At 42.8% G+C, this 17,155-nt stretch overlaps 1 protein-coding gene across 1 annotated transcript; it reads left to right on the top strand.

Annotated features, from left to right (window-relative positions):
* Positions 1 to 11,972: 11,972 nt before the first annotated feature.
* Positions 11,973 to 14,861, top strand: LOC132711858 (vomeronasal type-2 receptor 26-like). The gene is made up of 3 exons (XM_060691707.2): positions 11,973 to 12,195; positions 13,033 to 13,159; positions 13,742 to 14,861. The coding sequence occupies exons 1-3, from the start codon at positions 12,019 to 12,021 to the stop codon at positions 14,650 to 14,652; spliced, it is 1,215 nt and encodes a 404-aa protein (XP_060547690.2). The 5' UTR covers positions 11,973 to 12,018; the 3' UTR covers positions 14,653 to 14,861.
* Positions 14,862 to 17,155: the final 2,294 nt, after the last annotated feature.

Below are 17,155 nucleotides of genomic sequence, written 5' to 3'. Positions count from 1 at the left end.
TCTCACCATTGAATTATCAGATAATACTTTCTCTTTCAGATACACCCATATCATTTTTTCTTTTCTTATCCAGACCAGCCAAAGAACCAAATTTGACAATTTCCTAGATTTCTATCTTTTTCTCGAAGCATTTATGACTAAGAAATTTCACTGTTCATATGGGAAGCCTGCCTTGCCTGTGAAAGGCTGGACAAGGTGTACAGAGAAAGAGAACTTGGAAACTCTACCTCAGCAGAAGATTGACAGGATCTTTTCTCTAGATAGCTCCTTAACTTACAATGCCATCCAGATTGTGGCACATGCCTTAAATGTGGTCAATTCACCCCGATCCCAGAGGACAAGAATGAAGAGAAAAGACAAGGTGGAAATTGAAAACATTCAACCATGGCAGGTATCTCCTTATCAGTTCCATGTATGTTGCTAAGAACAACATCTAATGGTGAACATCATAAAACACTCTTTGAGAAATGTTATATACATTGAAAAAAATATACCTTTTATGAATCATTTTCTTTCATAAGATCCCTTTTCCTCCTCTTTCATATGTGTGTGTGTGTGTGCGTGTGTGTGTGTGTATTCATAGATTTTCACGGGTACAGGTATGTACGTCTTGGCATATTCAGGTCTTTTCCCGTGTATGTATGTGTATATATCTCAAGTTTTCGCGGGTGTGTGTATGTAAAAAGTTAAAATCTCAGGTGTTTTCCCAAAACATTTCCTGAAACGTTGCCAAAAAACCTTTAAAGTGTTGGTTAGGATTTTAGCCAAAGTTTTTAAAAAACCTTACAAAGTGTTTTGGTGGTGGCGTCATGTGTCATGCGTCATGTCCTGGGTCCGGTGTCAATTTTCGTGGCTGGGACTTGTTTGTTGACTAGGGCTGGTTTCCAGATGTCTGGTAGGCAGGAGGTATCATCACATTTATTCATGTTATGGTGGTGTTTCTCTATTTCAATGGCTTCCATAATTATTCTCTTGTTGAAGTATTCAACAAGTTTTGGAGATTAATTTGGTTCCTTCAAAATCAATTTCATGTCCTGTTGTTTTAAAGTGCTGGAAAAGGGAGGAAGTTTTTTCTTCTTTTCTGACTGCGTTCTTGTGTTCTGCGATGCGTGCATTTATTCTCCTGTTGGTTTGTCCAATGTATGTGGCTGGGCAGATTTTGCATGGTATTTCATAGACTCCTTGGTTTTCTAGCTGGATCTTGTCTTTGGGGTTTCTTAAGATGTTGGCTATTTTTTTGGTCAGGGCAGAAGGCTGTCTTGATGTTGTGTTTGTGGAGAAATTTGCTGATTTTATCTGTGGTGCCTTTGATATAAGGGAGGAGGGCGATGCCGTTGTCCTGTTCTGTGTCTCGGTTCTTGGGGGTGTCTCCCTTTGGATTAGGTTGATAATTGTGTTTCTTTTTAATCCGTTAGAGATTAATACATTAGTGAGAGTGTGTATTTCAGTTTTCAGGTGGTCTTTGTTGGCTAGGCGTTTGGTTCTGGAGATGAGAGTCTTGGCTACGGGGTTGATCTGTGCAGGGTGGTGATGTGATTGTGCGTTTAAGTAGCGGTTGGTGTGTATTTTTTTCCAGTAGATGGTGTGTCCTAGGGAGCCGACATCCAGAAAGGGGAGTTGGTTGTTAGCTTCTATTTCCATAGTAAATTGTATTTTGGGGTGTAGGCTGTTGAAATGTGTGAGGAAGTTGTCTAGTTTTTCCTTTCCGTGTGGACAAATTATGAAAGTGCCATCTACATATCTAAGCCATTGTTTGGGTTTGGGTTCAGATTTATCTAAAGTGTTGGTTTCAAAGTGTTCCATGTATAGGTTTGCGATGACAGGTGAGAGGGGTGATCCCATAGGTGCTCCTTCTATCTGTTTGTATCTTTGTCCATTGTGGATGAAGTATGTGTTGGTTAGGCAGTGGTTGGTCAGGTCTAGGATGTGCTTAGGGGGGTTGTATTTGTTTTGGATAGCTGTCAAGGCTTCTTTAATAGGCACTTGGGTGAAGAGGGATATGACATCAAAGCTCACGAATAGGTCACTGGGTGGAAGGTTTTGTTTCTTTATTATTTCTATGAAGTTGAAGGAGTTTTGTATGTGTGAGGTGATGGATTCTGTGTAGGGCTGAAGTTGTTTGGCAAGAAATTTGGCAAGATTCTGTAGAGGTGAGCCTATGGAGCTGACTATGGGTCTGAGTGGTGTTCCTTCTTTGTGTATCTTGGGGAGGCCATAGAGCTTGGGGCATCTGGATGATTTCTCTCTGGAGATGATTCTTTGCTAGATCTCTTCACTGATGGGAGAGGCTTTTATTTTGGATTTGGTGGTTTTTTCCAGGTAGGTGGTGGGGTCTGTGTTTAGAGGTTTGTCAGCGGGGTCTTGGAGTAGGTTGGATAGTTTGGCTTGGTACTCAGATGTGTTCATCACCACTGTGGCATTACCTTTGTCTGCTGGGAGAATGATTATGTGATTGTCTTTCCTCAAGTTGGTGAGTGCTTTTTGTTCTTCTTTGTGTAAGTTGCTTCTGGGTGGATTGCTGGAGCAGAGGACGTTGGTGACTTCAAGTCTGATTTTATTGGCTTCATCTGGGTTGATTTTGGTGAGGCTAGCTTCAACTCTGCATATGATGTTTTCAGTAGGGATGCGTTTGGGGGTGACTGCAAAGTTGAATCCTTTGGAAAGGACATTGGTTTCTGCTATGGTGAAGATCCTGTCTGATATGTTATGTACTGTTTGTTTCATGAGTTGCTGTGGAGGGGGGTTGGGCTTCTGGCGTTTTTCTAGTCTGTGGAGTTTGTTGGTATGTAAGATGGTAGCTCTTTGGACTTTGAGTTTCTCGTAGGTCCTGGTCAGCAGGAAGGTTTTCTCCCCGTAGAGGTAAGATATTTGTTTTCGTAGATTTTCACGGGTACAGGTATACAAGTCTTGGCGTATTTGGGTCTTTTCCTGTGTAAGATTGAGAGTATCTTGGAGACGTTTCGATGAGGTCTCACTCGTCATCTTCAGGCTGGTGCTTTTGGCTTCATGCTTGTGTGAGCAAAGCATGATCGGAGCTGCCGTCTCTCTATAAATACTGGTGGGGAGATGGGGAGTTCTGGCTTTGTTGCTGTAAGTGGGTTGGTTGGCTGTGTTGATCTCCAAATTAATCTCCAAAACTGAACACTTCAACAAGAGAATAATCATAGAAGCCATAGAAATAGAGAAACACCCCCATAACATGAATAACAATAGCTGCAAGATCGGCATGGGCCCAATACTGGAAGATGGATGTCAGCCCACGCGAACTAGTAGTAATTCAGAAAATAATGAACTGTGCAGAATCAGATTGGTTTACTATGATACTGAAAGGGCGAGGGAACACAGATTACTATATATCTTGGAGTCAAGGGTGTAATTGGATGTCAAATCGAGCTGCAAATTGATGTATTTGATAAACATGTGTGGAAATTGGGATCGTAGAAACACCCAGGAGCATAGAAGAGTCCAAAGGCAGATGCATGAATAAATGTGATAAATGTATTTATTCATATAACAAAACATATTAACTATATACAAAGGCTGTCTTAATATCCATTAGGATAGGGGGCACACAGCGTGTGTGACTACCCCTATCAAAGATCGTGTCTCGTGGAGAACAAACGTAAAAGAGAACTTGGTGGAAAGGTTAGAGGGGGTTTTATACTCAGTGTAAGCCCCTCCTCTCCACATAGGCGTGGGGGCACTTTCTGCCTCCACTAGTGTCTGTATGATATATGTGCCAATGGCTTGCAAATACTTGACAGTTCCCCTCCTTGCGAGCCGATGGCATGCAAACATACAAATGCAATGCACAACAAATTTTACCCTGTGAGACATAACTTTTTACACAGATCTTTGTGCCTATCTGCTGGTAGAGGTTTTGTGAAAATATCAGCTGTTTGGTATTTGGTCTGACAATGTGATAAAGATATAAACCCCATCTCTACTAGTTGCCTAACATTTTGATAGCGGATATCAATATGTCTGGACCTTTTTCCCACCGCATAGGCTTTGGCAATGCCTATGGCCCCGGTGTTGTCTTCTATAATTTGGATGGGCAAAGTCGGTGGTGTCCAGATGCTAGAAATTAAGGGATCAAACCATATCAGGTCGTTCCCTGCCTCTGATAAGCATGCATATTCGGCCTCAGCGGTGGAGCACGAAACAAATTTCTGTTGCCCCACATGCCAATGGATGGGTGCCTCATTTAATAGTACCAAGAAGCCCGAAGTACTCCTACGTGTCTTGGTATCTCCGGCCCAGTCCGCATCCGCGAAGCATTTTAATTGGGCCTTGTCTCTATTCTCAGGTTCCAAGCGAAGCACGTAATCTGCTGTGGTCTTGAGATACCTTAATAGCTTTTTAATGGCCAACCAGTGGAACTGGGTAGGATGTTCTACTTGTCTAGATAGCAGGTTTACGGCCAGGGCAATATCTGGACGGCTCCAGTTACTTATATATAGTAATGAGCCGATCACTGACCTAAATAGAGTATTATTTTGGAACTCTGGGCTATCCTTGTGTGCCAATCCATAATAGTCGGTCTGCATTGGGATAGCCGTTGGCTTGCTATCTTCCATTTTACATTTCACCAAGAGTTCCTCTATCTTTTCCTTTTGGGAGAGAGCAAAACCTTTTGGTGTAGTGATGATTTGTACGCCTAGGTACTTGTCCACATATCCTAAAGACTTTAGAGTGAACTTTTTTTGTAGGGTCCTGGCAAATATAATACTTCCCCCCTTGTCAGGCCCTATATATAAAAGGTCATCGACATACACTAGGACTTTCTCCAGCCCCCCTTTGATATCCCTTGTGAAGGTACATTTATCAGCTGGAGATGGATGGAAACCCAGTGATTTGAGAGTTTTAGTCAGGCATTTGTACCACAGTCTGAGGGTACAAACTTTTCTTCAGAAGCCAGGTGTGGCCTTCCTGCCGTTGAAATCCAGGGGCACCTCTGACGTAAATTTCTTGTTTTAGATGTGCGTGTAAATAAGCAGTTTGCACATCAAATTGAAAAATGTGTTCCCCATGTGCTGCTGCGGTGACCAAAGCAGCCCTCACACTTTCCGCTCTCATGGTGGGGGAGTATGTTTCATCAAAGTCCTGCAAGTAGCGCTGTGCGTAGCCTTGTGCTACCAGCCGGGCCTTATAGAGGAGTTTGTTGTTGGGCATTGGCTTGACCTTGTAGACCCAACGGGTGCCAATTGCTTTCCTCTTTTTGGGGACTTCCATGGGGATGAAGACTTTCAATTTTTTGAGACTGTCCATTTCCCGTTCCATTGCCACCCTCCACCTGTGCTGTTCTTCCTCGGGAAGCTGGAGGACATCTGAGTACGTTTTGGGGGCCATGGTAACGCTGTTGACCGAGGCAACACAGCCAATGTCCAACCTTTTGGGTGGCACCCCTTTATTGGAGCGTTTTGACCGTCTGGGAAATTGCCACTCACCATCATCATTGTCATCCGGAGCATCCGTGTCAGAATTGGAGCTGCCGGATGTATCTTTCCAATCAAAATGGGGCAGGCCTCTGTCCCAGGCGCTGCGAAGATATGGTCGTTTAGGTGAGGCAGGAGGTGTGAAGTCACCCAGGGATTCCTTGTCTGAATCGTCAGAGTCAGGTAGGGATTTATCACCATCCTGATCTTCGCTGGTCATTTGTTTGGAGTTTGTTGGTTCATCCTCTTCAGGTGGTGCTGCTTGTTCAGTGTCGCTTCTAATAGGGGAATAACCGGGTTCATTGGAATGAATTTTTGACCAATTTGTCCCCTCCTCAAAGGAAGCTGATCTAGAGACAATGACAAGGTTATTTTTGTCTACAAACTTAGAGGCCTTGCTGCCGGTTGCATAACCTATTAATCTGAGCCTCCTTGATGCCTTGCCCCCCTTTCTTCTGAGGTGCTTGGGAATATGGACCCAGGCATAGGAACCGAAAATTCTCAAGTGTGAGAGGCTAGGTTTCCTTCCATGGACCAGGAAGTATGGGGTTTGGTTAATGGCACTACTCCACGTCCTGTTGACTAGATAATTAGCCATTTTGACCGCTTCTGCCCAAAAAACTTGGCTCATGTCAGTATCTGCAAGTAGGCAGTTCATGACATTCTGCAGTACGCCATTTCTCCTTTCTACAATGCCATTCTCAGATGGAGTTCGAGGGGATGGTTTAAAATGGAGGATACCTCTCTCCTTCATCCACTTTTCGAAAGTCTTGGATGTAAACTCAGTCCCCCTATCACTCTGCACCTGAGCGATGCACACCTTGTGTTGCGTTTGGATCTGGTTGTAAAGATATTTGAAGTTGGTAAAGACTTCAGTTTTGTCCTTTAAAATAAATATATGGCCATAACGAGAGTAATCATCTACTACCGTTAAAAAATAACGCCCCCTACCAAGGGAGGGTCTAAAAGGACCAACCAAATCCATGTGTACCAGCTGATAAGGGTACCTTGCACGACGGGAAGAGACCTGAGGTATAGCAGCAGTTTTAGATTTTGCTGCCTTACAGATGGCACATTCCAAATAGGTATTACAATTCTTTATCTTAAGCCCATCAGAAAAATCTTGCATTTTCTTAATAACCGGGAAGCTGGCATGGCCGAGCCTGCGGTGTAATATATGAGCACAATCCAAATGTAAAGGTTTACCCATGCATACTTTGTCAACCTTATGTATCTTTCCATTACAAGCCTTGGTCTGTTCAGTAATGAGAGTGGGCACTGGATTAATGGTCACTTTAGAGTTCCTCAGGGTTGGCTGAGGAGTTGTGACCTTAATGGGCTCAGCCTTAATGGCTTTGGATGTCCTAGGAGCTGGTTTAAAAGCTTCATTGGTTTTAGGTCCAGGGTCCTTGAGTTTGGACAACCTGGGCGCTGGCACAGAAGCTTTCTGCTCTATCTGGGCATTAGCTCCCTGAGCCCTCTTGTTAGGTTTCTTGTGCCTTTTGACCTTTGCTCTTGGGGAAAAATAAGGCAAATTGTTGATTTTTACAATATTGCCAACAACACCCCCATTTTCGAAAACATAACCTCCACCCTTCTCAAAAACCAGTTTTACATTTTTATCCTCAGTCAATTTTAAGATGCTTAAAAGGTTGTTCTTGACTGAGGGAACATACAGTGCCTCTGTGACATCTCCTATACCAGGCACATTGATCACGCCTTCCCCAGTTACCTCTGCCTTGTCTCCAGTGGCAACTTTTACTGAGGACTTGAGTGGGTGTAAAACCTTAAATCATTGCTTTGTGTTGGCTATATGCATTGATGCACCTGAATCAAGAAGCCACAGCCCCTCAGCATCCTTTACCTGGGAGGTGTGATTGTCACTAGTGACACTACAGAATTGGTATCCTTTATGACCACCTCCCCCTCTTCCACGGCCTCTTTTATTTTTATTGTGCTTAAGTCCGGCCGTGTTGGCCCTAGAGCGAGGGCACTCCCTTTTAAAGTGACCTTGTATGCCACAGTCAAAGCAGGTGGGAAGGGTATTAATCCTTTCACTTGTGTCCTGGCGCCTCCTCTGAGGCCTAGGCCTGTGATATGCCTCCTTCATTTCTTGTTGTTCCTCATCTCTGCGCCTTAAATCTTCCTCAATAAAGCGGCCAGAAAAGTATTCTATATTTCTTTGTTCCCTAGAAACCCCTTCTAGAGAAATAATAAAGGGACTCCAGGATTTGTCTAGGGAGTTCAACATCACACTAATTAAAGTGGATTCAGAAACAGGCTCCCCCCTCTGTATAAGCTCATCCCTCATGGCTTTAAGCGTTGCCAAATGTTCCCCCATTTTGACACCAGGTTTGAGTTTATAGTTGTGGAAAATTCTTGACAATCTGCTGGTTGCAGCCATATTGTCACTATGGAACAAATTATATAGGGCAGTCCAAACTTCCTGAACTGTGAGGCCGTCTGAAAGACTGGCATAAAGAGCTGTGTCTATAGAACTTAACAGGGTTGTGTAAGCTCTTTTATGCAGGAACTCAATTTCAGGGCTCCAAGGTAAAGGGGGTGGTTTTTTGATCATGTCCAGAGTATTTTCTCTTAAGAGAATTATCTGAATCTCTTTACACCATTTTTTAAAATTCTGACCACTTAAATGTAATTTTTAAAAATAATTTGGCAAAGTTACAAAATTATTGCCATTAAACTGCATGGGGAGTTGTTCAAATGGCTGAAAAGAGCCTGTTGTGAATGGCATTGGGATCCCTAAGCCTGGGATCGATTGCTTAGGTCTGGCTCCTTTTTGTAGTCCTTCTGTAGTTTGAAGCAACTGGGCACGTGCAGGAAATGGAGCATGCTCAAAAGCCTTTTCTTGTTGGAGCTCCGATCTCCCTCTCTGAGCTCTGAAGTCAGGTCTGGCTGGAGCTTCAGCATAGGCCCGAACATCGGCTGTGTGGTGGAGAAACCTTGGAGGAGTGGGAAGAAGGCCTGGAGATCTTTCTGGAGACTGGAGGCCCCTCAGATGAGGCCCATGGGCTGGATAGGCCTTGAAATGTCTCTGGATCTCCTCTTCTCCATCAGAGGAGCAGGATTGCAGCTCCGGATCATCCCAGTAGGACCGGAAAGGTGCGGAGGCCTCAGCCTGGGCCTCCGTGGAGCATTCAGTGAATGGTGAGCGCCTCTGCAGTGGGGGGTGGGAGGCTGCAGGTCCATCTGGGTTCCTCCGGAGGTGGGAGGTTGGATTTGGGGCCCTCCTTAAGTGGGCAGCTGGGTCTGGGGCCTCGGGGCGGCCGGTGGGTGGTTGCTCCATAAGTTCCAGGGCAGTGACCAGGGCCTCTATGGCCTCTTTGATGTTTGCCTTGGCAGGCGGGGCCTGGCAAGGGGCTTGTGGGTTCGGAGTGGTCCTCTGGGCTGCTGGAATGCTGAACTGACTGGCTGGCGTTGTAGGCCTGGGCTGTGGAGCTGGGGATGGCCTGGCTCGTGGTTCTGGCAAAGTGCCCAGGGGAGCAGCCATCTTGGAGTAAGTTGCCTCCGGAAGTGGCCTGGTGGCCATTTTGTTTGGCGGGAAACTGGGTGGGGGGGGAGTCTCTCTGGCGGCAGGCGCCATCTTGGAGAGATCAGGCAGGGGAGTCCTTACCGGGATGGCAGGCATCTCTGGTGCTGCCTCCTCAGGCCTCTTTCTGGCTGCTGCCCTTGTCTTCAGGAGGGAGGCGAGCGCTGCTCGGCAATCCTCTTCTGACATCTCAGCCACTTGCCTGTCCAGGCTTTCATCTGGTCCTTCTGCCCCCTCTTTGTCAGTGCTGAAGAAGCCTTCTCCAACATCGCTTGGCTCAGCCCCTGGGATCTCTTGCTGCATCTGGGTGGCCTCTGGCTGCCAGGGTGTAGCAGGATGGAAACCCCCTTCAATGTTTTCCATCGTTGCTTCAGACTGGGGCTGCTGTGAAGTTCTCCTCCGTTGAAGGCCTCTGGTCACAACAGGGGAGCTTCTCTCACAGGTTATTTTGGAGGGCATCTCGCCTTTTCAACAGCTCCTGGAGTGGAGTTCTGCTACCATTCCCTCTGCTACCATTCTGTGGAAATTGGGATCGTAGAAACACCCAGGAGCATAGAAGAGTCCAAAGGCAGATGCATGAATAAATGTGATAAATGTATTTATTCATATAACAAAACATATTAACTATATACAAAGGCTGTCTTGATATCCATTAGGATAGGGAGCACACAGCGTGTGTGACTACCCCTATCAAAGATCGTGTCTCATGGAGAACAAACGTAAAAGAGAGCTTGGTGGAAAGGTTAGAGGGGGTTTTATACTCAGTGTAAGCCCCTCCTCTCCATATAGGCGTGGGGGCACTTTCTGCCTCCACTAGTGTCTGTATGATATATGTGCCAATGGCTTGCAAATACTTGACAACATGTCACTTGGTATATCTAATAGGCTTTACTTGGCTAACCTATATATGTAATGGGACAATTTTATTCCTTTCTCTTGTTGTGATGTAGACGGCTATAGATTTAATGCTTGTTTCATGTATAATATATATAAAAAAATCCAAACCCATCCCATAGATGAAATACAACCACCATCCAGAAGCCAGACACGGCAGCATCACCAGCTGCTGCACCCCCCCCCTCCGATCCCCACACAAAGCAAAGTGACACACACCATGAACACATGACAAGTCCTCAAACTTGAAGCCAAACCTAAGCCCGGGATGCTGCATCACAGCCATCTGCTCAGGATATCACATCACAGAACTCAGAATGCCACAACACTAAAGCTCAGGATGCTACAACACAGCCAACTACCCAGGATGTTGCAGCACAATACTCAGGACATCATAACAATAGAGCTCAGGATACTACATAAGCCATTACCCAGGTCGTTAAAACACAAAAGACTAATAGGCACACAGCCAGGGCCTCACCCACACAGGATGCGACGAAACAGCTGACTGCAAACATCAACTCCATTAACTAATCAAGATGTAACAACACAGCCAACCAACCCACTTACAGCAACAAAGCCAGAACTCCCCACCTCCCCACCAGTATTAATAGAGAGACGGCAGCTCCGAGCACGCTTTGCTCACACAAGCACGAAGCCAAAAGCACCAGCCTGAAAATGACAAGTGAGACCTCATCGAAATGTCGCCAAGATACTCTCAATCTTACATGGGAAAAGACCCATACACACCAAAACTTGCATACACGACAAACCATTTTATACCAAATTTACATTTTGCTGATAAAGAAATGAAGGGAGACTAGTATAGATCTATTTCAAGCTTTTTAGCTTTCATCAGCTAGTCATCAGCTAGCGGCTGCTTGAGGGCTCCTGGATTGGAGCTGAAAGGGCAAAGGATATACTGGTTGTATCAGCAGTTTTTAAAATATATATAATGTTATACATCCTAATTATGACCATTTTTCTCTTAATCATACAGTATAGTCCGTAGAAAAAAAAGAAACTTGATATTATATAACATACATAAATCTTGTTTGCATAGTTATAACATAATTCTCTATACATTTAGCACTTTTATATATTTTAATTTGCAGTTATGTACAGTCTAATAATAATATTGCTTCCAAATATATTCTTCTATATAGTTTTATACCTGCATTCGTTTCTATCTTATTGACCCTCTTTCATCATTAATTTTCTAAACTTTGCATCTATTATCTAGCCAATAGGCCCCATATTTTAGTAATAGGCTGTTTCTCCTTTGTCTTTAATTTCCATCGTTAACCTGTCCATTTTGGCACATTCTAATATTTTCTTTATTACCATTTCCTCTGTCGGTATACTTCCGTTTTTCCAATTTTGTGCATATGTAATTCTGTTGCCACTGTTATTACATGTAACATTAAATATTGAATTACTCTTTTTTTTACATTTGGCCTCCAGCATTGCTGAATGGCAAATTATACCTTGCCTATGTTGTCACACACCACTACAATTATTTTACTTCATGTATTTTATTTCATGTGCTTTGAGCTTTTCTTTCTTCAGATTATAGAATTTGATTATATAATAATTATTAAATTATTATATTTCCAGGACTGAGTTGTACAAACTGATGCTGTGTCTTCTACAACAAGGAGACATTTTCTGACAGTGTGAACAATCAGCCAATGGAACAGCTTGCCTTCAGAAGTTGTGGGAACTTCATCTATAGCTATGTAGGACATCTCAGGGAGGAGGGGGACACTCATGGATAAGCAACAGATAATGTAAGCAAATATATTTGTAGGTAATGGATTTCCCTTCTCCTGCCCTTCTGCCATCTGCTTATCTTCAAGAGAACTAACGGGAGAAATAAAACAAGAAAACAAGAAAATGTGGGCTAGTTGGGAATCCCAGATGTTGGAAAGAAAACATCCGCCATTGGTACCTGAAGGACAAATCTATGCAGATTGTCCTGAGAAGAAAACAGGCTGCAGCTCAATAAGCCAAATTCTTATATCTCTGTACATCAGCTTGTTTAGATGATTCCATTTGTGTAAAAATCTCTTTCCTTATATTCTGTAGCTTCACCATTTCCTGAAGAATCCTCAGATCTACAACAACACCATAGAAGGAATGTATTTGGATAGAAATGGAGATTTGATGGCTGACTTTGACATTGTGAACTGGGTGTTGTTTCCTAATAAGTCGACCACCAGAGTGAAATTTGGGAGTCTAGACAGAGAAGGAACCATTGGAGTCAAATTCAGCATCAACAAGGAAGCCATCACGAGCCCTCAGTGGCTCAATCAGGTAGAGGAAGAGGTGTCCCATCTTTTTACCGTGTTTCCCTGAAAATAAGACATTCCCTGATAATAAGTCCATTCAGGTTTTTGAGCGCATGCACTAGAATAAGCCCCCCGCCCAAAAAAATAAGCCCTCCAAAAAAATATTTAAGCACATGCGCAGACAGTCCTCACCATTTCCTCTAGTTAGGGTTAGGGAGACAGAGCTGGAAATCAGCAAGAGGAGCCTCGTCTTGCTCCACACACCCCAAAATAATAAGACCTCCCCAAAAATAAGGCCAAGCGCTGATTTCAGGGTTCAAAAAATATAAGACAGGGTCTTATTTTGGGGGAAACACAGTAGTTTTGTCCATCATCTCAATCAGTGTACTCCACCATCCCAAACTATATGTAAGACCGACTGCCTTCAAATTCATGCTTCAGAATTATATTCTTTCATTTATAACAAGCAAAGGAAAAGATGCTTTATGACTTATACAGTAGAAGACTTTGGTCTGGGGACATTGAGGAAAAAAATGTGGAGATGGAGGGAAATGGAAGCCTGATTTAAGAGGAGGGGAGAAGTAAAATCAATTGAGTTACACATGTTCGCTCAAAACAGTAAAGTGCAGATAGAGCCCCTCCCAAAGTCCAATACATCACCAAGCCAATCTCGAAGTGTAAAGATACTATGAGATACTCAGGCTGAGGAGGTGTTAAATGCCGGTCTCCAAGGCAACGCTGCTGCTCTTCTCTGGAGACGAGATAAACTATGGGACCTGACAATCCCATTCCAACACTGTAATTCATTTCATAACTATCAGTTTTGCAGATGCTTCTGAATGCAAATTTTACTCACTTTCAGCCCTTGCCTCACTCCCACTGTGTGGAGCCTTGTCAGCCTGGATATTTCAAGGTGGTCCAGGAAGGAAAACCAATCTGTTGCTACAACTGCGTCCCTTGTGCAGAAGGGAGCATTTCCACCCAAGAAGGTGGGTGAATGGGAATCAAAACAGTTCTTGGGATAGGAGCAAAGGTTCCTGCAGATCTTTTCTAAGAAGATATTTCTAATTTGGGTATTGGAGTGGGAGGGAGTATTAATTGCCATCTCCTCCATTCCAGGATGGACTCAGGATAGACACATTTCTGCCTAACCATCTTCCTCCAAAGTATTCAAGGAGTAGGCAAGCATGATCTTTTTTTCCTGTGGAGTAGCTATTTGGGGGAATACATTGCTACCAGAGAGGAACCTCTCCTCATTATGGCGATTAGCGAGAAAGGTCAAACCAGACAACTTTATCTGCCCCTTTTTAATCATTAACCATTGGGATTTGGTGGGACAAAATGAAAGCAAAAATAGTTGAACAATATTGTTATTGAATTTCAATTTTATCCTCCAATTAATGGGTAGTGAGACAAATCAAACACCATTTTGGAAAACCAGAATATTCCAACCTTGTCAAATTAGACAAATTAGACATTCCAACCTTGTCTATTAGAAACCTTCCTACATGATGTAGATCAGGGGTGACAAACTCAAGGCCCATGGTAAATATTACATTTGTCCTCTATAGATGCAGACCACTGCACCAGATGTCCAGACAATCAGTATCAGAACAAGCATCGAGATCAATGTATTCTCAAAATTGTCACTTTTTTGTCCTATCAAGAATATTTGGGAATTATTCTTACTTTCTTTGCCCTATTCCTGATCTTAACCACAGTTTTAGTCTTGGGAATCTTCATTAAATTCCAAGAAACTCCAATTGTCAAAGCCAACAACCAGGACCTCTCCTATATCCTCCTGGTCTCCCTTCTTCTTTGCTTCTTGACTTCCTTTCTCTTCATTGGACGGCCAAGGAGAACCACCTGCCTTCTCCGACAAACAATTTTCAGCATCATCTTTTCAATTGCCGTGTCTTCCGTCTTGGCCAAAACAGTCATGGTGGTGCTGGCCTTCCTGGCCACAAAGCCAGGAAACAGAGTGAGAGGGTGGCTGGGCAAGAGTCTGACCAACACCATCATCATTTCTTGTTCCAGTGTCCAGGTTGTCATTTGTTTCACCTGGTTAGGAGTCTTTCCTTCATTCCCTGATTCTGACATGTATTCCCAGCCTAGAGAGATTGTTCTGCAGTGCAATGAAGGCTCTGTCACTATGTTTTATGTTGCCCTTGGTTACATGGGTTTTCAGGCTGCCATTTGCTTCGTAGTGGCCTTCCTGGCCAGGAATCTACCTGGGTCCTTCAACGAAGCCAAGCTGATCACCTTCAGCATGCTGGTCTTTTGCAGTGTCTGGATCTCCTTTGTGCCTACCTACCTCAGCACCAAAGGGAAATTCACGGTTGCTGTGCAGGTCTTCTCCATCTTGGCTTCCAGTGCTGGGCTGCTGGGTTGCATCTTCATCCCTAAGTGTTACATCATTTTGCTGAGGCCAGATCTGAATACAAAGGAACAACTGATGTTCAAAAGTGAAGTAAAAAAGTGATGCTGATGGATGTTCTGGGGATATAATTCCCACCCAATATAATTCTCACCCATTGGGTACTTTTCAGGAGAAAACACTATCAGGCTGCTTTTTGAAGTGATCTCCTGCTTAAGCCTAATTTCCATGTTTTTATGTTTCTGTGTCTGGTAGTATTATTTAGCATTTTGGGCTTCATTATTAGCCTTTAAGTGAGGATGTTAATTGAATTTTAGTCTGGCAGTGTTAACCTCCTTTCAGATTTTAGGAAAGCATGTTTTTCTTCTGTTTTTTGATGGGAAAAAGCAGCCTTTTCAACAACTGAATCTTAGTCAGTGTATTCTGAAAGTAATTGAATACACTTGCAAGTTTTAAGTAAGATACTAATCCATCTTGGAAAGAGCATGATGTAACCCATAAATTTACCTCATGTGGAAAGTAATTTCTAGTCAATATTTTCTATTGTTCACTTGTCAAATGTAATAAATGTCTTTCATTCTTTCATTGGTTTATTTCTGATGTATCACATGTACCAAATGTTTGTAACATTTGTTTCTGTACCCTATTAAAAGACTTGGACTTCCCCCATTCCATAAATGCTTTTCACTGTGCCTGCGATTTGTGTTTTTGGGTAGGGCTGAACCAGTGGTGGGATTCAAAATTTTTTACTACCAGTTCTGTGGATGTGGCTTGGTGGGCGTGGCTTGGTGGGCATGGCAGGGGAAGGATAGTGTAAAATCTCCATTCCCTCCCCACTCCAGGGGAAGGTTACTGCAAAATCCCCATTTCCTCCCGATCAGCTGGGACTCAGGAGGCAGAGAATAGATGGGGGCGGGGCCAGTCAGAGGTGGTATTTACTGGTTCTCCAAACTACTCAAAATTTCCCCTACTGGTTCTCCAGAACCGGTCAGAACCTGCTGAAACCCACCTCTGGGGTGAACAGCTTACTTTTACAAAAGGAAAAAGTGTTTTTTTAATCTCTCAGATTCAGAGAAATAAGGCCAAACAATTGGGGAAAATAAAGCTGCAACATAAATGGTCATCACCTTTCTTTTTAATCCAAAGGACATTAATTCACTAATAAAATATTTATAATTATTAAGATCTACCAAACAGGTAGAAGAAAGTATTTTTTCCCCTATAATCTGTCCTGTCTAACAATCAAAACTATAGATCAGAAGTTCATTTCTTTTTATTTGTGGGGTTCTTGGTGCTCCCTATGCGTGCTTGTTTTTTTGCAGATGTTTCATGTCCCAAATTAAGTAATATACAATAGAATACTTTATTGGCCAAGTGTGATTGGACACTCAAGGAATTTGTCTTAGGTGCATAGGCTCTCAGTGTACATAAGGAGAATAAAATACATTCATCAAGAATAAAAAGATCCAACACTTAGTGATAGTCAAGGTTACTAATAAGCTATCAAATTGTACTAGGAAACAAATAAAAACAATATAAATTGAAAGATACATGAGACATGGTTATAGTAATAAGTGGGAAAAGATAAATACTAGTAAGGAAGAGAATAATAATAGTAATACATTATTTGACAATGTTGTGGGAATTAGTTGTTAAGCAGAGTGATGGCATCCGGGGGGAGGAAAACATCATCAGGGCTGATAACTATCATGAGTGACTAACAATGATGATGTTATTAGTTTGGGTCATGAAACATCTGCAAGAAAGCAAGAAAGCTCAGAGGGAACCAAGGATCCCTCATTTCAATCCTGAACAACAAATATTCTCTATTGGCATTTTTTTTTATGAAGAAATGTATAAGAGGCTTCTAGTTATCAATTAATGTAGATCATTTCCTTTCTCTAATCAAAGAAGTTAATTTATCCATTTCAGGTATTCTACCAAATTCACCAGCCATTCCTCCAGAGTGGGTTGAGTGGGGGGGAGCCTTATCAGCAGAGAGTTGATACTAATAGACCCCACAATGGAACTAAGAGGCCAGGATTGTGTGGGAGATGGTGGTATGATGTTCCTGCTTGCAAAGAGAAGGGTGACAGGAGAGATTATGTAAGCAAAGCAATGAATTGACCAAGAAACCCTGATTGGCAGGATAGGAAATATGTAATTGAACGGATGGCTAAGCACTGAAGATACCTACACATTTTTTTTTTCCAAAATGAAATTGGAAAAGAGAATCTATTGCACAAGAAAGGAAATTTTTGGAAACATTCCAAATCTATGGATTCATGGATGGTATGCAAGGCCCAATAAAACACATTGAGGATGGAGATAATAATAAAATATTTACTTCTGACCAAAAAAAAGATGGTCAGGAATATTTTACGCCTCAAGCACAACAGCTCCCAAACCAACAAGTTTTACATACATTTTTGCAACAAGATACAAAGTAAAAACAAAGCTTTAAATTGTACAGCCTTCAGCCATAAAGTGATAAAGTAGGCATAATTCAGGATTCCCAGAATGCAAGATTCCCAGTCAATGATATGCTTGCCCTGCCTTTAACTCTATATCTACACTAATTTCATGTAGTTACAAAACAAAAAGGCAA

The sequence above is a fragment of the Pantherophis guttatus genome, chromosome 2 (assembly GCF_059756535.1).
Source record: "Pantherophis guttatus breed Tessera chromosome 2, ASM5975653v1, whole genome shotgun sequence".
Lineage (NCBI taxonomy): Eukaryota > Metazoa > Chordata > Lepidosauria > Squamata > Colubridae > Pantherophis > Pantherophis guttatus.
The sequence above is the reverse complement of the archived record's forward strand: the minus strand, read 5'-3'. Positions and strand labels throughout refer to the sequence as shown.